The 23116-nt window shown below is 38.5% G+C and overlaps 1 protein-coding gene across 1 annotated transcript in view; it reads right to left on the bottom strand.

Moving 5' to 3' along the window:
* Nucleotides 1-263: 263 nt before the first annotated feature.
* DPYD (dihydropyrimidine dehydrogenase) overlaps nucleotides 264-23116 on the bottom strand; it is a 340058-nt gene continuing 317205 nt past the window's right edge. Inside the window, exons 21-23 of the mRNA XM_084290947.1 lie at nucleotides 13037-13180; nucleotides 3160-3300; nucleotides 264-590 (exon numbers count right to left, since the gene is read on the bottom strand). Coding sequence (XP_084147073.1) covers nucleotides 423-590; nucleotides 3160-3300; nucleotides 13037-13180 — 453 coding nt within the window. The 3' untranslated portion in view covers nucleotides 264-422. The remainder of the gene's footprint in view (nucleotides 591-3159; nucleotides 3301-13036; nucleotides 13181-23116) is intronic.

Genomic DNA, 23116 nt, shown 5'->3' with positions numbered 1-23116 from the left:
TTTAATTACAAAATGCCTTCTTGAAAACAGTTAGCTTGTACATTGATTTGTAGTTCATTAAAAATGGTTTCTTAATTATATTTACAGCCAGAAATTACATAGAGATTAAACAGTCTACAGAGGAGTTTTGAAATTACAGCACAAATTGTAAGGAAAAAGTTACATTTCAAATCGTGGACAACTGACAGCTACAACCGACTAATTGCTGCCTTTCTGTAATTTCGGAACTTAATTGTCGTAAAAATAATAATTGGAAAACAGTGTTCATTGTAATGGCTCCCAATGTTGCATTTTTTTGGTCAGAGTAGATTTCAAGGATTAATTAGAAAGCGAATCAGCCGCATCAAAGAAGTGTACAGCTCGCATCAGCTGTCGGTCGGACCACCTCAGCGCACAGGCCCAGGGCCAGGGATAGCCCATGGCTAGGGGCAGCCCAGGGCCAGGGGCAGCCCGCGCCTCGGTTCGTACGGTGTCGTCCTGGAAACCATGCGGATGCAGTCGATAACAGGGCAGACGCTGAGACACAGGGTGCAGCCTGTACAGCTGTCAGTAACCGTGGGCAGGTGGGTTTCGGGATCAAACTGGATAGCCTGTGAACAGGAATAAACATTATTGATGTCACTCATGGAAAAGGTCAGAACTGCGCCCGTTTTAGTGCCTGCGTTTCCTGTGCTGCAGCGGCTGGAGACATCTTGGTGTGGTTCTGCACTGCAGCTATAGCAACTGGTGAAGTGGCAGGGAACAAAACCACCCCTCCCTCCCCCTGGACCTTCAGAAGCAGAAATTCCACCTCGGCAAAAGCTCACGGCCACGAGGAGCAGCTACAAAAGGCTGACTTTGGCCCGTGATGTTTAGGCTCCCAGAGGGATGTTCCTCCGCCACACGAAGACAATATTTCATCACTCGGCGCTTCGCCGGGTCCACTGGCCGGGGGGACACCGGGACATGCCTGCGTGGCCTCAGCACAGCGCTGGCTGCATACACCACTGGGCACTCTTTTGATTTTTATTTTCAGCACGGCATAAACAATCTAATTTAATAATTAAAAAAAAAAAAAAAAGTAGAGAAAAACACAGCATGCTGTGCCTCCTGTGATTTTTTTCCTTTGCAAATCTTTGAAAGGGATATCTGAGTGCCAGGCAGGCAGAGCTTGCTTTATTTCTCACATTTCCATGCAGTGAATCCTCATTACCAATTAGTGTGATAAGTGTATTTGAATGTGAAATAACAATTGAAGTCTCAATGAAATAAGCTGCTGGTATAATGGGAAATGGCAATTAAAAGCAAAACCAAAAGCTTCACACAGCCGCAAAAGGTTCAACATCTAAGAAGCAAGCCTGGAAAAGTACAAAATAGTAATAAAAAAATGAATATAGACTTTTAAAAGAGTTCTGGGGAGGAAAGATCAGCCCTGAAAGCTGAACTCTTGCCTTAGCAAACCTCCCCAGCCACTGCCAGCAGTTGGGCAGCCAGAGGGCAGGGGGGAGTGCATGGGTCCAGAGGCACATCTGCAGCGTTTGGGGGTTCACCACCAGGAGGGCACTGAAACGCTGCTGTAGCAGCTGGCAAGAGCACGGAGCAGGTACCACCTTTTCTTTTAGCTTAGCTCAAACACAAAGAAAACTTAGGCTTGTGAGTATTTAGGACTCCTTCCTCTCTCCCCATCAACAATGCACATCCTGAAAGAGGGTTCAAAGAGATAGAGGAATTCAGGACTGCAGTGCTACCTCCGAGTGAAGGAAAGCTCTTCTGTTGGAGTCCTACAAGGTGGTAGGTCTGCATAACAGCATGGATTTTTTGAAACAAAGATAAGCACAAAGCAGATGATATTTTGAAGTGTGGGGGGCTTTTGATTTCTTTGCAATTAAGAAGTTCTTTGCAGTTCTTTGCAATTATTTTCTTCGCAGTTTCCTTAATTAATTAAGGAAAAACATTTTTTGTGCTAAAGAACCTCCTGGGGTTTTAAGCTTTGGTTCTTTTGGTGCTGATTTTTTTCCAGTTACAGAAAAGTAGGTTTCACTAAATACAAACAAAGTCCTTTGCTCTCCAGGGCTATATCTTCCCTATAGCTGGGAAATCTAATGGAAGGAGAATCAGTGAAGATCACAGTGTCAAGAAGAAATGTAGATGAAGACTACAGTAATCATCTGATCTTGTAAAAATGCAGTGCTAGTTTTTTCGTATCGATGGGAAAAAAAAAAAAAAAGTCTACCTTTGATCTGATGGTTGTTTTAATCGTGGAAGCTGATTTTAAATAGGAAGACTTTTTTCTTTGGCAGTATATAGTTAAGTAAGACTTCAGACTTAATATTGATTAGACTGAATTAAGGATAAACAAAAGGTCTTGGTGTTCTGATGAAACTTGTTGCTGAGTTAAAGTATTTATCACTGACAAACTGTTCTTGTACTGGAATGAATGGAAAAATTTGTGTATACATTATTGTTTAATGCATACTAGGTTCCATGGAGATTATGCCAGATTTTGCTTTGGTTTTCTAAAAGAACGTGGGTCTTCCTATGATGCCCTTCTTCCCACAGACCAGTTCATCAACTCCAGTGGACATGGAAACCGGTGGTATATAGAAATATAAACCGGTGGTATATAGAAATGCCAATAACATACTGCATAAATCAGATACATGGATGTGATTACTTTTGAGGTGGGACTCCTGTTCACATACTCAAAATTGCTCAGGCTGATGGAACAAAGACTACGTTTCTTTAACAGTTTTTGCACAAGAATGTCTCTTGCCTCCCTGCATCTTCTTGATGGGAAGGGATGCATTCTTCCCCTTCTCCCTCACGTATTTGAAAATCATCAAAATTCAGAGGCACCTGACATGGGTCTCCTTCCTTTTCTTCCTCGTAAGAAGCAGCCCACTCCCACTCACAGTTAGGGACACACCGGGAGAGTGACCTAGAGCGGCGCCCTTCCACATGGCCGTCCAGAGGAAGCCGTGCTGGGTGCTGTGCTCACCACTGTGCAAACGGCTCAGACAGGGTTTGCACAGCATAGCCTGGGAGCATGCTGGGGCTCAAATCCAGTATTTTAGACATCTGTTTTTACCACCTGCTCATTAACAGAAGGTGGATTCTTTCTTCCCAGCAGCAGAAAGATAACTCATTGTGCCTTCCTGCTAATTACAGCTGTGCTCTTACCTGGTAGCCAGAATCATTACAGGTCATGTAACATTTGCCACAGTTGATACACATTTCCTCGTCAATCAGAGCCACAACTTGCTCTGTGTTGCAGAGCTCACCATATGCTCCAATATACTGCAGTGCTTTTCCAATTATATCCTAGGGAAAAAAAAAATTATTGACTCATTTAGAGGATACCTAAGCTGTTTCTATAGCTGCAGAGAAACACTCTCCAGTACTTTAACATGGAAAATTTGGACAAGTATTGTGAAGATGTTTATGATTTTTCTTATAAATTTCCAAGCCATCAACCTTCATATGTACTCTAAAATACAAAGAATGCTCCACATAGGTACATTTTGAATGTAAGCAACTCTAAAAGTATATGTCCGTATACAAATATGTTATACAAAAAGGTTACATGTGTAACACCTTTGAATGTACTATTTTAATTTGTCCATTATTGTGTGATACTTAAAGGAATAAAATGGAGTACAAAACAGGAGTGACATGCTACAGACAATCTGATCATCCTTAGTCATTTCTCATTAGTACAGATTTAAGAACTCACAGTGAGAAAAGAAAGAAACACGATCAAATAAACTGAGAACAATAATTGTTTTTCTCTCTGTAGTAAGAAAAATGCACAAATGACATGAAGATCATCAGATTATTGCAAATATTACACAGAAATAAGATGTGGGTCTAATCCTGCATGTTTTGGTTCAGTACTTTTAACTTCACAGGGAAGAGTTTGTGGCATCAACCTCACACATCTGTGCTGCAAAACCAAATTTGCATGGCAGACAGAATATAGCTACATACCACAAGAGGAAGACGCCTTCTAAAATAAGTTGTTGAGGAACTACCTGATGCAAATCATTTGCACTTCACATAAAGCGAAACTGCACAGTTCAGCGGTAGTTCAGCCACACTAATTCAATGGCAGAGATGGGCCAAGTCCCAGGTCCATCAGACTATGGCTATTCTTCAGTTAAATCGGTTTAACTCATAGAAGTGTAGCACAGGTAGTGAACATCACTGCATTTTAAAGGTTTCACTCTGTGGTATGGTATTGCTGGCCTGGATATTTTGTGAGTTTTCTGAGGAGGCTTCAATATCAGTTCTCATGCTGCAAACAGATTTTAGGTGCAGCATTCTACATTGTTAAAATAAAGTCAAGCTCAGTAAATGCATGTTATTTGATGCAACAATACATTCTACTCATGCTTTAGAAAGGGGTATAACTGTAAGGTATTTCAAAAATCTTATTGAATTTTAGGAGCACAGAACTGGCTTCAAAGCCATGCTACTGTAATAAACCAAGAAGTCATTAAGATTTTCATTACAGAATTTGATCCAAGTCAATTGAAAAATGCTCAAGATCAAGCCAAATATGAGACACAGACAAGTCTGCCTAGAATTATAAGCTTCAAAGTGTTTACCTTTGGTCTTTCATAGCCAAGAAACACGGTAAGAATTTATTTTCATATTCTGTTTCTCAATATTTTTGAAGAAGCAATATTTACCTTACTCCTATCAGTCAAAAAAGAAAAAAAAAAGTGTACTGAAGTGGATATCAAGTATTTTAAATGTCTACTAATATACTATGTTTAACCTGTATAATTTATAGTCATATACAATCTTTAATATTGTTTTAAATTCTCATATAGAAAATTGAAGAAGACCTGGACACCAGTACCTTAAGTTTTCATTGCATATGTTGTTTTGGGCAGCCTTATTTTCAAACACACTAAAAATCACTAATTCTTCCTATGCCACAAAGAGGAATAAGGGAGCAGTATCTATGAAGTTGCTGTTAATGACTGCTGATGTAGGAAATTAAGCCATATCCTAAATCCAGGAAGAAGGATAGGGAAAGTATACTCTTCTTCTTCCAAAAATATTCAAATGTTTTCTCTGTGCCAAACCTTAACTTGCTTACATGTCAAATACCTTGGTTGCATTCATCCAGTTCTAAAAGCCTTCCAGCTCTTCTCAGCAACACGTAGAGAACATTAATGCTCTTCCAGCATAAAACATCTATGGCACATTGCTAAAGGCAGCATGACGAGTGTGGACAGATGACTGCAAGTGAGCAAGTTATGACAGCTTAATGAGTTAGCACTCATCAACAAAGCTGTGCAAGCTGATTATGTGCATGGTCCAAATTCACTGCAAATTTGAAGTAAAATCTGTTTGCTTAAACCACTGTAAAAGGTCAATTAACTACTATGAAAGTGTTTAAGCTAATACTTTTTGCTTTGCTATTGCAAAGGGCTAGGCTTGAACACACAGCCCTTTAGCATGCCTCCACTGATGAACTACAGTAACTCAATTAAATGTAATCCCTTAGGACCTGCTCACACTCTTGTATTTTCATTTTCTTTTTCTTACTCAGAAAAGTTCATGGATTTACTGGGAATTGTTCTGCAGTTTTCAGGGTGCTGCAGTGCTGCATTTCTCAAGTTTCTGCGGCCTTCTGTATCTGTTGAAAAACTGTGGTGGTTGAAAGCAGCTCCAGCTTGTTTCAGGTCTCATGTAGGCTTGTCTGTATCATACCTGTTAAGGTTTCTTTGTGATCTACTGTCGCCAGCAATAGTAAGTATCCTGTAAACCTCTCTTGTGTATACAGCTCCCAAACATTGCACTGTGTGCCACAAATGCAGTTGTTGTCTGCAAGTATGGTACCGTGCTTCTCTCTTTTAGAATTTAAAGAAATGATATAAAACCTGTGCAACAAACAGTGATGTAGCTTTCCACTGCCTGTTCGTGTTTTGAAAGGATCTACATGGGGAGATTCCTGATATTGAAAAGCTTTTTAATCTAACAGAGGCAGACTTTTATACAGCATAGGTAATTAACAATTTTCTCAGGGAGGTGCTGGATTCACATTTGTATTCTTTAAATACAGTTTGGATGTGATGTTACAAGAAAACAAAGCTCTAGCAGGTTGCAGAGAAGGGCTGCTCATATAATCAGGGGATGTAAGGCCTTTCTTACAAGAGAAGACAAAAAGAGCCTAACAAGATGTTTAGCCTAGGAAGATGAAGGCAGAACAGGAATATGATGTCTCTTTGTATATACATCAGGGAGGGAAAAGAGCTATTTAAGATAAACGACAATGTTGGCACAGGAACATATGATTATAAGCCAGACATGAATAAATTTAAAGCTGAAAATTAGAAAAGACTTTTTAAATAGGGAAGGAGTGAGGTGGTTAATGCCCTTCCAGAGACGCAGCTGGGGGACAGGAGGGAGACAGTCCAAGATTTAGGATACCATTAGATAAGCTTAGGAAGTGGTTACTTAGAAGAACACAATCAAAACAGATTTTTCCATCTATAAACTTACAAAGGGTATAACAAAAACAATACATGTGACATGCTGATTTCTGAATTTGTAAAAAGTCTCACTCCTTGCAGCTCACAAAACACACTTTTGGGGGACCTACAATCCCAAACAGGTATGTTGATGACATTTTGGAGGCATGAAAGTCCTTTCAAAAGACTGTGTCAATGATTTATAGCTCATTTACACTCCTGGATATTTTGTCTTTTAATCATTTATTGCTCTCAAGGAAAATCTATATCTTTAGCCATTTGCAAAGTTTTAAGTCTTCATTGACTAAAAAAGTACTGGTACTTAAAAGATGTTCTGCAGGTGCACTCTTTTACAGCACCTCATGATATCTCTGAGTTTCTTGTTCCCATCAAATCATAAATGTTTATAACAAACTAAACAGTGCAGCAAGACAATCAGCTTTTGCAGTTTAAAGTGCAGTTTCACTCCAAAAAGCAACTGGCTAAAATGGCACTATGGGATTCCACACTTAGTATATCTCAATGGCCTCCAGATCAAATTCGCACTGTTTACAGTATTTATTTTTTTTCCCCCTAACTGCCAAACCTGCAAACAGAAGCCAGGTTTTGAAAGGCAAGCTGTGTGCTTTCTGGCTTATACATTACCAGCAGCAATAAAGAGAAAAAATCTAGAAGTTAAATTTTGCCCTAAGTTACACCTTTGCAATCACAGGGACCTAGAGCACTTGTTTTGATTACTGCTGTGCTGTCCCACTCTTCTCAACAAAACTGTACTGAATGATCTGGGAGAGGAATTTAGCCCTGTAAATGGAACTGGCAGGGAATTCAGTTGCTATGGAGAGAATCAGAGCAGAATCCATTAGTTTTATGTTACTAATGAGTACAGAAAAAATTCATTTTGTCACTAAGCTAAGCAGATGTGGTTTTGAGTATACACAAGGAACAGATCTGTTCAGTAGGATATTATTTTTAAAATGCTACTTTTATTACTATAGCTGTATTTTTAATGTTCATATATCAAGTATTTAATGGTGATTAGCATGTCATTAGCCATCATATTAGTAAACCTATATTTGTAAATACAATTCACAGTTCAGGCATGGCTCCTTGTAGACCTGCTGTCTCCAGATTCATGCAGACCACACTAAAAGATTATGTTCTCCAGAGATGCCAACCACCACAATCCTATTCTATTCCCTCCTAAGAAAGCCATAAGACGGTGCAGGTACTGTCTCATATAGCAAGTTCAAAGGGTACACACATGCTTGTCCTCTTATTGCACATTTTGATTCACTACAAAACACTGTGTTCAGGAGAAAGGTTCACTCAAAGCTGACAGCAACAGCAGGTAAGGAAAACAGGGTAATCTTTAGGTTACCAGAAGTAGAGACCTGCTTCCTGTGATAGCAGTCTGTCCCAAGGACAGGCCTTGACCTCGGTCCTCATGGCTCTGAGGGAGCATTCACAAGGATACAAACACTGAAGTTGATTCAACTCCAAGTAATCAAAAACACCCCTCTGAACAAAGCACCTGACATTTATACAGCAAGGTTATGAACTTGATCCCAAGTACTACAACTGTTCATCATCTTTGGTGCTTGGGTACTTCTCAGGATTCAGCAGTTGTTGAGGAATAAAAGGGGGTTCTCCTTGAAAGAGTCCTTACTATGGTATGAGAGCACAGAAAGGGGGCGAAATGGTGCAAAGAAATTAAATGTCTGTCTGTATCAGTGTGTATCTCTATTGGGGAGATACCTGCGTTCCACCTGGTCTTTTTTGGTAATAAAGGTGAGGTGCTGCCAAAGACTGAGATATAAGAAGGAAAAACGTTAGAAAAAAAAACAACAGATATATTAAAGAAGAATAAGTCAGCAGGATCAGAGAGTACATGGCCAAGGTTAATTTAAAGTAAAGAGCCTCACATAAATATGTAATCTCATTAAAACTAGTTTTTACATCTAAAGATTACAAATGCTTTGGCAATAGTTAAAAATGTTATTAAATGTGTCTTGGGATTTAGTGACCTGGGACCTCTAAGCTTCGTTTCAGCAAAGCAAGTAAAAAAGTTGCATTACTAGCTATTAGGAGACTTGTACAATAACTCAAACGAACTTTTACTACGTAATTCAATATGGCTTCTGTAAAGAAAAATTGTGCTTCATGAATCTATCACAATTCTGGATAGAGACTGTGAGGCAGTAAATACTAGATAATTAACTGGTAAATTTTATGTTTCATAAGGCCTCTGACACAGGCTTTAAAACAGAGTTTTAAACAGAGAAATCAGGTAGCCATGAAGTGGGTTTGGAAACCAGCTAAAATAGAGAGCTGAAATATAACAATCAACATACAGAAAAGGCAAAATATTAACACGGGAATATATCACAATTTTCCAGTTTAGATATGGTTCTGTTTAATATGCTAGCATGTGTTTCAGGAAATGATTTGAACTGGAATACTACAGAGTTGATACTGATAATAGCTGAAACTAAATTCATGAAAACCTAAGGAACTTCACAGGTATTTTATATGATTAGGTTAACGGGTACTATAATGGTGAAAAAAGGTAGTTTGATAAAGAACTATTCAGCATATCAAAATAAGTAACTCTTGCTATTCTTGGAAAGGGATATATTCCAGATAAAACAAAGCTACAAGAGCAAATAAGGTAGGTGACACCATGGGCAGCTCACACAAACTTCTGCTTAATGTGCTGTCATGATAAAAGACAAGCAAACCAGCAAGATGTTAATATATAAAACAGCACCATAATTACTGTAACTCTGTTGTGATATTAATCAACCCTGATCTGGAATACACCATCATTCTAGTTTTATATGCAGTAACAGTGCCCTTCCTCTCTTACGGGCTGCTAGTGCAATAGCAGTCATTATAAAACCACTTGAGGCAGTCCTTTGTCAGTCAGAGAGGGGAAGAAAAGAGAAGGGTCGACCCTAGGATTTCTCCCCATACCTGAAGACTAACTTAAATTTTTTTAAACTGTCAGATGTGATGAGGATATTCTCTGAGGTACAGTGACAGAGAGGGGATCGCTATGGGCTACACAGCATGAGAGGCTACTGCTGTGATTCATGTTGGAGCAAATACTTGGAGAAGCAGACTTGGAGTCATAAATTATGGGGCACACATGCATAGTTCCACCTGAAATATGCAACAGCATCAAGTTTATGAGGAAGGTTATGACAACCTGGTCTTTTGCAGGCAGGTGAGCCCAAGCTACTTTTGTTGAACCTCCTAAATACAGGCCGGGAAGACACAGTACACCGTTATAGCACAATAGTGCTGTGCCTAGACCAATATACCCTTACAATATACTTTACAGGTTATAATATACTATACAATATACTTTTACAGCTTAAGCACAACACTGGACTAAATGTGGCTAGAGGTCTCCCAAGACGGCTGGCTTTCAGCTGGATACTGATAGCACCCACATTAAAAAACTTGTGTATATGTATGTGCAAAAGACCACGTACACATACCAGTAACACACATCGGTGAAAAATTTCAAACATAAGGAATTTAAGCTTGAGGAACTCTTTGGCTATTTGTCCAACAGGTGGGACAATATTCCATGCCCTACCTAATCTGACAAACAAAGCTATATCAGAATATGTAAACTACTGAACAAGGCAACCACAGAAAGACCTGTGGAATAAAAAAGGAATAAATAAAATAAGCAGATAAATGCTGACCAAATATTATGCCATAGGCCCTCAAAGACAATGAATGAAATTATTAAGAAACAAACCACAAGAATGATATGAGGAAGGAAAATTAAAGTAATAAGGAGGTAACCTGAGAAATATGTGGGAGCAGTGCAGAAGTGTAACCGAAAATAAAAGATCCAGAGGATATATCCATATCCAGCAGGAGTTCTGATAGTGCAGAAAAGTAAGAAAAGAAGAAACACTGCTGAATATCAAAGTATGTATTTTCAATTAACATTGAAAAATAGAGAAAATAAAGAGAAAAACCATGGGAAAAGCCTCCAAAAATTAAATTAGATTTTGGATAACCACAGAGGGTTTTTAAGTCTATAAAAAAGGCGTTTTGGCAGCATGCAGAATTTAAACAAATGTTGGAATTTACATATCACCAACCCAACAGCAGATCAGACAGATGAGGGAGTTCTGGGCAGGCATCAGGAAATTTGCAGCAACCCTCCAAAAATACAGCCAGCCAAATCAAGGGTCATAGCTGTTCCAAAGACAGCTATCTCTCAGGTGCCATCAGCTTTTGAGCATACCTCTCCACTGGTCCTGAGAACTGGAGTTGGGCTAGTCCTAGCTATTAGTGCTGACCATTCCCACTCCCCTGATATCCCAGTCTGAACTAACAGAATGTATTCTCCTCTCTGTCCAGAGGGTCAGCCAAGACAGAACTGCCTGGAGACTGTTCGGGATTTGTAATTCTAAATGTGAATACTTCTTGGACAGCTACAGATAAATCACTCAAGTCTGAGCTCATCTCTGCAGAGAATCCCCGATCAGGGAAGGGTATAAGATAAGTCACCTTTTTTTCAGTAAGCTTCACTCAGCTTCTGTAATAAATATTCGCAATCTTTCTGGCAGATTTTCTCCACAAAATGTTATGGATGGGTCATTTAATAATAAACTTTACAACACATCCCTTTGTAGAGTGGCAAGTTCCCTAACTACAAGCAAAACCCTGGTATTCTGTTATTTCTTTGTGGACATCTCTTACTGCTGTTTTTCTCATTATTGTTAAAACATTCCTTTCTAAAGAGATGTTCAGACTGTAAGACTGTCACAAATCAGCTATTTTATTCTAATTGCTTCAGTCTTTTTCAGTCTTGTTTAATTCAAGTGAAGGTGTGAGAAAGAGGCTAACCTGATTTCTCTGCCTGAGAAGCTCCTTACAGTGTCTTTATAAACAGAAGTTTTTGTTTGGGGAATTCATCTTCCTCTTCCTTGCAGTAGGACCTCCTTTCTTCTTTTTAACCCATCTCTGACTATTTGGTTCTTTTTTTTTTTTTTTTTTTTTTTTTTTTTTTACTTGAGTTTGGCTTGGGCTTGATAAATTATTGACCTCAACTTTTTTATTTACTTATTTATTTATTTAATTTATTTATTTATTTATTTTTAACTCAAGTCTTTATGTCTGCTTTTCCCTCTTGCTAAATTTCTTCCATCATTCAGTTTATTTATTTTTTGATGGTATCATTTTTTTTTTCTCTGCTGTTTTCAGAAGCAAGCTATCTCATTGAAAATGCAGTTATTGGCTGTTGTTTCTTCTTTCTCTTTTCCCTTACATCAATACTCTCCCTGCAAAGAGAATAGAACCATAAAACCTCTGAGGTCAAGTAGACTTTGAAAACGTTCATCATAGTGGGGAGGGGGGGGAAGTAGATTGCTATTCTTTGGGACTTTTCATATACATAAAGAATGGAACCGGAGCACAAGAGGTGGGGCGTGATTTTCAGTAGCGGAGCTCAAACTCAAATAACCAGTCAAAAAAGGTGAGGGAGATCTACAGAAGTTGCTAACAATTTAACTTAAACAAGAAGATGACTCAGAATTTCTCCTTGGCTTGTTTTGCAGTCCTATCTGCTATCTTGGAATGCTGCATGTATTTGTAAATGCTGCAAATTTTCCTTGGGAATTATATGTGATATTTTGAGCTATTGCTCATGTTGTATTTTATTCTTGGTCTTATTTTTGCAAGAATTCATACCGTTTTGATCATACAGTGAAAGCTACCTATCTGTGAATATCTGATATTCTTACATATATGATGAAGACAGTTAATGAGTTCAGCAGATATTTTCACATGGCTTCATACAAGGGCCTACAGGAGATTTCTGATAAAAGTTTTCCTTGTATTTATTTATTACCTGTGTGTTTTTTTTGTTTGTTTGTTTGTTTGTTTTTTGAAGTTTAAGTAGGGTCTAAAGTGAACACTTAGAATAATTAGCTGCTATTTAATTTTATTGGCTACTTAAGGGATGGGAAAATCTCCAATGTATGGATTATGCAGTGGATGGGGGAACTGGTTTTATTTTCACCTTGACATTTACTCATTGCACATAGTGGATCAGTTACCTAGACAAACATCTTCCAGCTTTAAAATTTAGTTTGAAAACCTAGGTCTCGGTTTTTGTATATATTGAACACCAACCTTTTCCACACCACCCTTTTCTTGCATGAGAGATGGATATTTAGTAAGCCACAAATAATCAAGAAGTATCATGCAAAGCTGAGCTCATACTGTTTCATTCAAATTAAAAGAAATTGTTAATGGTTAAACTTAATTCTTCAAGATATTCACCATGTTCTACAATTACCATTCCACTGCCTGAATATCTTGATTTTGAAAAATGACATTAGGGAAATACCTATACATGTACATCACAAATCATTTCCCATCGATTTTGGTTAAAAGCTAGAAAGTCTGCATAAATAGTTGTCTTTGATGCCCTCTAACAAGCTTAAAAGCAGTAATAACCAACTCAAACTGCTAGAAATGACTGTGCATGTCAACTGCCTGATGGCTGATCATTTCTTACACATAAGCATATCTTTTTTTACCTTGATTGCTGGAATGGGCTTCTTTGGAATGAAGTGCTTTTTCTCAGGAAGTACAGCTGCTGTGCTTTGTTCCTTCAGTTTAATCTTGTTCTCAGCTATTATTTTTTTGCGTTGTTCCAGGTAAGGCCCAAAATTAGGTAGTTTCTAAAATAAAAATCAGGAAACATGATTAATATGCTTAATAAGCAGGCATAGTAAAGGGAGTAAGTCTGAACCTAAGGGCAAGATTCTAAGTCCTTGTTTAGCGTGACTTATTTAGGAGGCTGAAATTGAAATCAGTGGGACTCTACCAGAGCGAGAAGTGAATAAAAATCAGCCATGAACTTCAGGATCTGACTTGAAAATCTATATTGAATATTAAAATATTAATATACCATAGCAGAAAAATAGCTGATTTGCAGGTCAGCATCCAACAGTCTTCTATTTCCCCATTGCATACCTGCTTATATATAAAAATGTATCATGTTAAATAATTCAAATATATAACTTTATTTCTATACTATGTGGAAAGGCATCATAAAACTATCAATTTACTTACAAGGGCTCTAGCAGTGTTTGAGATTACTTGTATGGATATCTGGTTATATCTATGTATTTTTAAAGCACACAAACATGCATTTTATGTTCTGATAACAGAAGGTTGTCTTGACCTGTCAAAAGCAAGGCTAACAAACACCAAATGAACAGAAACACATTCTAATCTCATAATTTACCTCTATGAACCACTTGTAGTCTTTTCTGTGACATTTAATCCTTGAGCCCAATTAAGCAAGCTCTACAGGAAAATTTCACTGAATTGTAAAACTCATGTCTCACCCAAGAACATGGAAGCGCAGATTCAGATTTCATAAACCTGCCAAACACCCAGCTTCCTGAAAGAAAAACTTCCTTTGTTTGCACAGCAGAGAGATGGAAAACTGTAGTGCGCCATAATCATAGATTTAGGGGAATAAAAAGATGGTGGAAAACATGTTTTTTTTTGCTTGATGAAAGAGATTGTGCCCTTCCTCCCCTGAAACTAGTTCCTTATTCCATACAAAATATTTTATCCATCTAACTAAACCAAGCTCAGAAGCTACTGCAGTACTGCAGAAGCTAGCAGGTAGTAACAGGGGATATGTAGCCTCAGTAGTTGCTAGCATTAATTCACGCTAATAATACAACCTCAAAGAGCATATTGAACAAGATACAGTACTGCTGTGGTTATCAAATTTTTAAGAGGGAATTTCAATGTGAATTTTAAAAACAGAATTATTTAAAAATTTAGAAATTATTATTTTTTAAAATGAAGTAAATCCAGAAGAGGTTACTCTGCTCTATAGGAGAAAAATCCCTCAATGAGCTCTGTCAATCAGGATACCCCACAATGGGACCGTAGGACTCCTGTCACAGCAAATAATAGCTTTCTTGGCTGCTAGGGTTTTGGCACTTGTGAGCACACAGATAGAGGGTGAGGTCCTTGAAATGTTTCCCTGCTTCCGAGACTTGTTCTGTGGTTTCAACATATTTCAACTTGAAATCAGAACTTGCAGTCTCGTGGTGATCTCCAAAAGAGGTGACCTGCTGCAGGCTGGGAATGTGCCGTTCTCTCAATCTAGGTAAATGCAAGACCAGCACTGGTGTGTGTATGTGTGTGTGTGTGAAGGGGGGGGTAACTGCAGACCCCCTCTGTCCCAAATCTAGCTATAGTCTCAGTTTGCCCACTGTCACAAGACTCTTGCTTTGTCTGTTGCATGGGAACTTTGTTCCTCGGTGTCACATTCAAGTGCTTCCTCAAAGATGTCAAATACACTTTCCTTTCTGTGCAGTTGCCATACATTCGTGATTCATGTTCTTAGAACGAAAAAGTTCTAGGATGGCTTAAAATAAGCTTTTAAATATTACTGCAAACAGCAGTAAGGTAGTGGACTAATATACCAAATTAAAATAAGACAGTTAAAAAAAATAAAAGTTAATTTTAAAAGGAAAATAAGTGGAAGGAAAATTTGACTAATTTCATTGTAAATAACAGGCTCTAAAAAACAGAGACTTCATACAAAGTCTTCATACAAATTTTAGAAAACCCAAGATTTTAACCAAAAATCTAAAAAAAAATGCAAATTTTGATAGAAAATATTCCTGTCTATCTGCTAGGCTGTGTCAATTAGAAATATATTTTGGCTACATATAAGCAGTAGCTGTGTCACTTAGAAACTATTTTCTCTCCATCATGTATATGCTGATGCCAACAACTTTGAGCTTGAGATGGACGGAGACCTGATGACAAAAGCATTTTTGGACTCTTCCCTGTCTGGCCAGGAATTGAATTGCTGACTTTCAGAGTAGGTAGTAGTAAAGCTAATTTCACTGAGGTTTTTAACTGAAGTTGTAGAGAAAAGAGACAGTTGTTCATGGCCTGAATTACTGAAGACCATCTTTGTGAAGAACAGCCAAATTTCTGCAGAATAAAGCCTTTACTTTTCTATTCTCTTAATGTATGTGCAATCATCCACTTTCTAGAGACAGAAATATTGAGTGTATTGAAATAAAATAGGTGATCTGAGGAAAAGCATGGAAAAATCATCCATTTTGGTTTATAGAAAAAGTGTGATTTTTAATGGTAATTATTTAATTTTCTACGTTGTGATACTGAAGTAAGCAGATTATTACATCTAACACAGCCACTAGCTGGAATGTATAGCAGACATTTTGAATAGCATCCCATGCCACTGGTACCATAACTGTATTATTTCAGATGTTTTTTAATGACATACATGTTAAATTAAGCTATAAAAATTGTATATTTTCAAACTAAGCGAAGTAAAGATTTATCTACAAAACTAACATCCAACCTGAGTTTTTGCTATGCATTATTGTATTTCCACCAATAAATTGACTAAATGGATTGTAGGATAATTAACAAAACACCTAGGTCCTACTCCAGGCTTGGGCATGAACAATGAGTTTCCAGTGACTTAACAGAAGATGACTGCAAGTCTATACAAATGATCTGGTTATTTTGTGCTTGGAGTCTAGCAGTTCACAAGCAGACAAGCCAAATTTCATCAGACAACACTGAAAATCAGCCATCTTTTCTATGACAATAAATAATACATGAAAATGTAGTCTCAGGAGTTTAGGAAGGACTTATTGAAGGTTGTCCTGAGTAATGCACAGAAGGCTGATGATATAAGAAGAAAATATACAGAAGACTGATGAGATGACTTCTTGTTCAGAGCTCTAGTTTCAAACATGTTGGGAGACAAAGGCCTTATGAAATGGGAAGCAGAGTTACTGGATATAGCAGAAGTGGAAACATGTTGAAATAACTTCTCAAGAGATCGATATTTAAGAGAGTTTAAAGTTAAATCACCTCTAATCATGCTAGGGGATGTCTTCCAAAGCACATAGGGATTTAATGGCACAATTCCCAATGAAAGCACAAGCACAGTAACTTGGTTGGTTTAAATCCCTGTTTGCTTTTGAAATCTTTCCGCAGTATGTCTTGAGATACATTTTTTTTTTAAATTTCGACATATCTCATATGTGACTAAGCTCTCCATACACTTGTATCTCTGTCCTATCAACATCTTCCTAGAAAAAAACAGCTAATATGAATATGTGGATCAGATCATAGCAAGTATTTAGAAGATTGCAACAAGCAGAGCAATTAGATAATTCTTGTCTGCTTATATATCTGTATCAATGATGTCTATAGCTGCATTATTCATATCCATCTGTCTCTATATTGCCATAATTTAATGTATTTCTATTAAAGAGGATAACATCAATAATGGAGCCAAAATAAATATATTAAGTGGTTTTCTTTCATTGTTTATAAGTGTATTATCACAAAGCTGGAAGCTTGAAATATTATGCTGAAATATTTTACAAAAAGAAAGAAAAAATCCAACCCTCCCTGCTGAAGACTTTCAAAAGCTGCCTTTTAACTGATGAACTGTATAAATCTCCAGCAACATTGTGATTTTTGTTTCAGTAGTTTCTCCAGGGATTCATCATTGATGAATTTGTTCTCACCAGAAAAGCTAAATCCTACTCATTTAAAGATAACAGTATCTTCCACTAAAACTGTCTCTATCCAGATATAAAAAAGCATTACCCTGCCAATAGAGAACTGACAACATAATGAATCAACAATGAAACCTTAAGCCAGGAGAGCTTTAAGGTGAATAAGTCTGTTTTGATTATAATTTATTCATGGATCAATCTAAAGGTAATTGAGCATATTATGAACTAAAAAAGGTGCTTGTTTCCTAATGGTAAAAAGTAGAGAGTATCTTTCACTTCAGATTGCTGTAATTTTTATGGGTGCACCAGCAAGTAGCATAATTGAATTGGAGCTGGAACAGGCTAGTGAACAGGGCAGTGCAATACGTATCAGGTGACTGAGACTTTATTTCTAACTTTAGAATTGATATTCTCCTTATTCTGGGAAAGTCCAGCTACACCCCCGTGCTGTGGTTACCAGTTGTTTATTTAGGAGCTGTTTCCTGCAAAAGGGCTGGATGCTATCTACTGTTAGAAAACCCAGATTTCAGCTGGCACAGCTAGGTATCGTCATAAACCAAAAATAAGCTATAGTCTCCTACAGTACTCCGGTGGATCTGAAGTGTATCCTGTTGGTATATGCTAATGAGATGGGGCATGGAAAAGAACAATGAAAATTAGTAATTTTCCTAAAAATAATTTTCAGGGAGCAGTGGTCACAAGGTAAATGAAGAACTTACATAAGCAAGTCTAATGATCACTGGCACATGGAAATCTGGGGTAGCAGTATCATGTAGCCATGAGGCAACAGCTTTTAAAAATACCATTCCCCTCATGTCTGACAAATTTCCCATGTTGAATGTAATGTCATTATCCAGTTTCTTCTGTATTTGTGTGTTGCCTCAAGTCTGCGGTATGACGAGGTTTATGCATTCATTCTCTAAATTCCTCTTGTATGCTTTTAACTTGTAAACAATTTTAAGTGACACAGTGATGTCTCATGAATCTGGAGGTAGAACTGAAGCCAAATTGTCTTATTTCACATTACATTTTTCAAGTATAGACATTTCTGCTTGCACATAGGAAAACTAAATGAGAACAAGAATGAAGACTGAAAAATATCTGACAAGTTGAATTGCTAAAAGAGTTCAAATTGGTGTACTGAAATATTATTTACTGGTTGCAGTAGTGATACACCAAACAAAGGCCCACAAAGTTATGCAAATGGATGGATAACTTTAACACCAAAACTTTGCTGTGTAATCACCAGCGAGTTTAAGAATTCAAACAAGGTATTGCTCTTATTCTTCCTGGGCAACCTGCTCCCATGTCTGATCATTCTCATAAAAAAAAAAAAAAAAAAAAGTTCTTTCTAATGTTTAAATGGAATTCCTAATCATTCAGCTTGTGCCTGTTGCCTCCCAGCCCTTCACTGGGCACCACTGAGGAGCTGGGCTCTGCTGTCTTTGCTCCCTCCAATCAGATATTTTTGCATATTGGTAAGATCCTCCTGAGCCTCCCCTGCTTGAGGCTGAACACCTCCAGTGCTCTCAGCCTTCCCTCATGGGGCAGACGCCCCAGTTCCTCCATCACCTCAGTGCCCTTTGCAGGACTCACTCTGGTAAGGCCATGTACCTGTTGTGGGGAGCCCGGCTCTGGGCACAGCGCTCTGGGTGTCCCACCAGTGCTGGGCCGTGGGGAGGGATCACCTCCCTCGGCCTGCTGGTGATGCTTGGCCTGATGCAGCCCAGGGCACTGCTGGCCTTTGCTGCGAGGACACGTGGCTGGCTGGTGGTCAGCTTGTCCTCCCCAGGGCCTTTCCTGCAAAGCTGCTTGCCAGATGGTTGGCCCCTGCCTGTGCTGGTGCCTGGGGTTGTTCCTCCCCAGATGCAGGACTTCACATTTTCCCTTACTGAACTTATCGAGGTTTCTGTCAGCCCATTTTTCCAGCATAACATCCTTCTGAGTGGCGGCACAACCCCCCTGGTATGTCTAAAAATCCTTCTAGCTCTGCATCATCTGTAAACAAGATGAAGATGCACTCTGTCCTGTCATCCAGATCATTAGTGAGGATGTTAAAATGGCCACAGAATTAACATCTTGAGTACACCACTAGGGACTGGCCTGTAGTTGGATTTTCTGCCACTAGTAGGTTCAGTCAGTATTCAGTTGATCTCACTGTCTACTCAATGTTTTACCACTCTGTCCAAAAGGATGCTTTGAGAGACAGTGTTGAAAGTTGCTGAAGATAACACCCATTGTTCTGCCCACAGTTGGTCAAACATGGTTTCCCCTTCATAAATCCATGTCAAGTGCTACTTTCTTAAAAAGAAGAGTTGATCTGTACTTGGTTGAGCTATCCTCCCTAAATACCACTCACTTCTATAAAAATGTAGAAAAGCTGGGCTTTATCTCTGTTTTGCCTTGACAGGACTATGTCACAGAAGGCTTCTACTTGGCCTTGGAAAACTGCAGAGAGAAGTAGCTGTGCTAAGGATGAAAAAGCCTGGGAGGCTACTCAGCCAAGTGACTGCCTCAGACACAATTAGAGATATGAAGATTGCAGACAAGAATGAGTAGCTTTGAAGGGGGTAATAGGTGAGGCAGGACCCCTGAAATAGGGAGCATGGTACAGAAAGGCAATCAGATAAAGGAAACATTAACATTTAAGCAAGGTAGACAGCTGCCCTCACCCAGAAGCTACAAGAATTTAAATCAGGTTTGTATGGGTCATTTTATGTGCCCTCAGCACAAAGGTTTTAGTAACGTTTGACCCCCATTTGTTCATGTGGAAAATTTTCTGTATTTGATGTACATAAGAGAAGGTACTTTCACTTTTAATGATTTTTCCAGTAGCTTCTGAATCCTTCGAGTTTGCTTTTTCCAAAGTCAAATATGCTCAAAATGGCTGCATAAATCTAGAATCCTTATTATATGCTGCACAAACATGTGGCCTTGACTATACCTTATCCTGCATAATAAACCCCATTCCAGTGCTCTGCCTCCAGCCTCCTGCAACTTTACTAAAACATTTACTGAAGTTTCCTCTGAAGTGGTATCTGTTTTCTTCCTTGTTCTCTGAGAATACAGAAGAACATAACTCCAACATTTCCAGAGGTAGGAAACAAACTCCCGGTACAACAGCAGCAACAGTAACAACAGCAAAATCTTGTCACTATGTCAAGGTAGCTTGTGCTTCTTCTGGAAAGATAAACAGTAAAGCTAAAAGCTGAATTTGGTTCCTGTGAAGGTGGAAAATAACATACACATTCATATTCATAGATAATCTGGAGGGAATATTTCGCACCAGCTTTCCCCACTAATCTTGTAAATTGTTCAACTAAGGAAAACTAACTATATACAGCAAAGGAGAAAATGAAGCTGCTACTTCTTAATCTTTTAGATGTTCTTACTCTTTTAAATATTCAAAGCTAAATTCTCTTAAATAGCTTCTGTGTTGGGTTGACAACGCTAATGGATGGGCCCTTCCCATATGCTGCACAGGAAGAGCCTGTGTCATGAAGGACTCGCCCCGATGGCAGTAGAGTTCATGTCAAGCCCACATAAACAACTGCAAGCTCCTCTGGGGAATCCTTTAAGGGTCCTCCCCGTGGCATATAGGCAGGTCATGCTTCATGGGGATGATGGGACACTTCACTCTTTCGGTCTCCAGCTGATAGAGAATTTCTTGGGCCAACACCAGTTGCTAAAGGCCCCAGAGCTGCCCTAGTTAGCAAGAAGGTGCAGAAAACTTGTATGAAAGGGTTCACACATCCTCACCACTCTGTGTTTAGAGCTGAGTCATTACTGGCATCACTGCCTTTAATGATGTGCAAAAGACTGCAAAATAAAGGACAGCACAATAGATCTTTTGGAAAAAAAAAAAAAAACTGTGTCTTTCAGTTATTTTGAATTTTTGTCTTGGAACTTTTATTAGCTTGTAAACAACACTGTCTCAATAATCCAGAATTCCTGCACATGTACTTCTTACCACAACCTCTACTCCCTGCGCTGCCTGTGTATATACCACTGCACTTAGTTACTCAACTGTTCTGTCCACTCTTTAAACCATGATTATTTAAAGTGGGTGAGCTAACCCCCAGCCCTGCAGTAATTCTGTGACTAACTGCAACATTAATGTGTATTCTAGGAAAACATACTGCTGTGACCTCACCATGAGATACATAGTATCATGCTCGAGAGTGAAGATAAAACCATTATTTAAAATAATAATTATTCCTGCTTTCATCATATCACTATCACTGCTAAAATTTTCTCTACTTCCTCAAAATCACCAACAAATTATTCTTCAGGTTCTCCCTCAAATGTGTGTTTTTTAGCAGCTTATACCGAGTGAAGGAAAAGATTTTAGGATTATAGGCTTACTATAGTGCAGCAAAAACTTATATTCTACAAATGTATTGAAGTCTTTCTGTCATGAAATATTCATCAATAAAACAAAAAGGAGTTAATATTTGAAGCAAGCTTAGACATTTACAATCAAAAGCCAAGATGACATAGATGATAAAGAAAATGTTACCTTCTGGGTTGAAGAAAAGAAGATACTGATACACATTACTGTGCTACTTCATGAACATCTGGCAGTCTGTCACTTAATAGACAACAACATCTTCTCTAAACAGAAGAGACTTGAATTCATCAGGGATTCCTGTAGTACAGTATGTGCTTAACTTAAGTACCTGCTTTCTGTGATTTCCATAGATTACCATATTCATGACACTGTGGAGTGAAAGCATTCTTCTCACTCTCTAACCAGAACATGCACAAGAAATTAAAACATTGGCAGGCACTTTGTCTCCAGTTTGTTAGACATGTGAGGAAAGGACTTTCCACCCATTTATGCAGATGAAATTCTGTCAGCTAAGCAGCAGTGTAACAAAGATGTCAGCAGAATGGCTATTTACAAATATGTGACAGGTGAGCAAATATAACTATTCAGAGGCATTTAGGAAACGTGGATTAGTATCAGCTGCCTTAGCTTTGGAACAACTTGGTGCAAATAAGATTTTGTACTTCTACTGGTATAGAAATAAAAATGCATCAGTCCAGTATTCACATTTTCTTGTGTGTCTATATACCACATTGTGTTTATTTCTATATATTCAACCTTATCATATCAGTGTTGTAAATCACCCGATCATATGAAAAAAATGCCACTGCTAGGCACTTTTAGCTGCTTTCTCTTCCAAGCTGGCTGGTAATTGAACTTTTCAGAACAACCACAAAATCACCTGTTTCTTTGGGTTTAACCATCCTGTTCTGGGAATGCATTTACTGAGGAGATTGAACTCCAGCAGTACCTAATGACTGTCTGTTTTCTAGACCCTTTTGAAAAAGCTTTAGAAGCCTAGCCAGACTACGAGAAGGAAAAATAAGTCATTCCTTACAACTATGAGAAAGCATGAATATCCTTGCTGCTATGACTACATTACCAACTGACCTGTCAGTCAGAGATGCTGCTGACCCAGCAAGGTGAGTGGAGCTGTATCAAGCTGAATTTGCTAATTCTGCTTGTGCTAAATGAGCTGGGTCGGGTACCAGAAGCACCCTAGCCCTATATCTGGAACTGTGAAGCCCCATGAAGCTACATTTAAACTGCCTATATGACCCACGTGAACCTCCTTGAGCAACCTGACACTACCATGCAGCCTAAGTGCAAATATGCCCTGGGCACATGACTAGGTGAACTGCACGCTATCTGCGTTCTCCTTAGCTCTCCCAGACTCTCTTCCAGCATCTCCCTGATACAGACCCATACACCTTACAGCACTTACACAGTGAAAATCTATGTATGCACCAGGGACATTTATACAACATATGCAGTTTAATAAGTCAGGCCAAAACACAATTTGTGCTCTCAGGGTATTGGGAGACAGTGCAGAGAGCGGAAGCAAACGACAACCTCTTCTAGCCTCTGGAAGAACCTAAGATTTTGAAAGCTCTGTGAAGCTTTGAGTAAATTCAGTAAAAGAACTAGTGCTGCCACTGGGTGCAAAGGAAAGTACGTTTTCACCCATTGCTGAGTGTATTTTTGCTGCAAATTTACCTATCAAATACTTCTTGTTAGCACAG

This window comes from Netta rufina, assembly GCF_964035555.1.
Source record: "Netta rufina genome assembly, chromosome: 8".
NCBI lineage: Eukaryota > Metazoa > Chordata > Aves > Anseriformes > Anatidae > Netta > Netta rufina.
The sequence above is the reverse complement of the archived record's forward strand: the minus strand, read 5'-3'. Positions and strand labels throughout refer to the sequence as shown.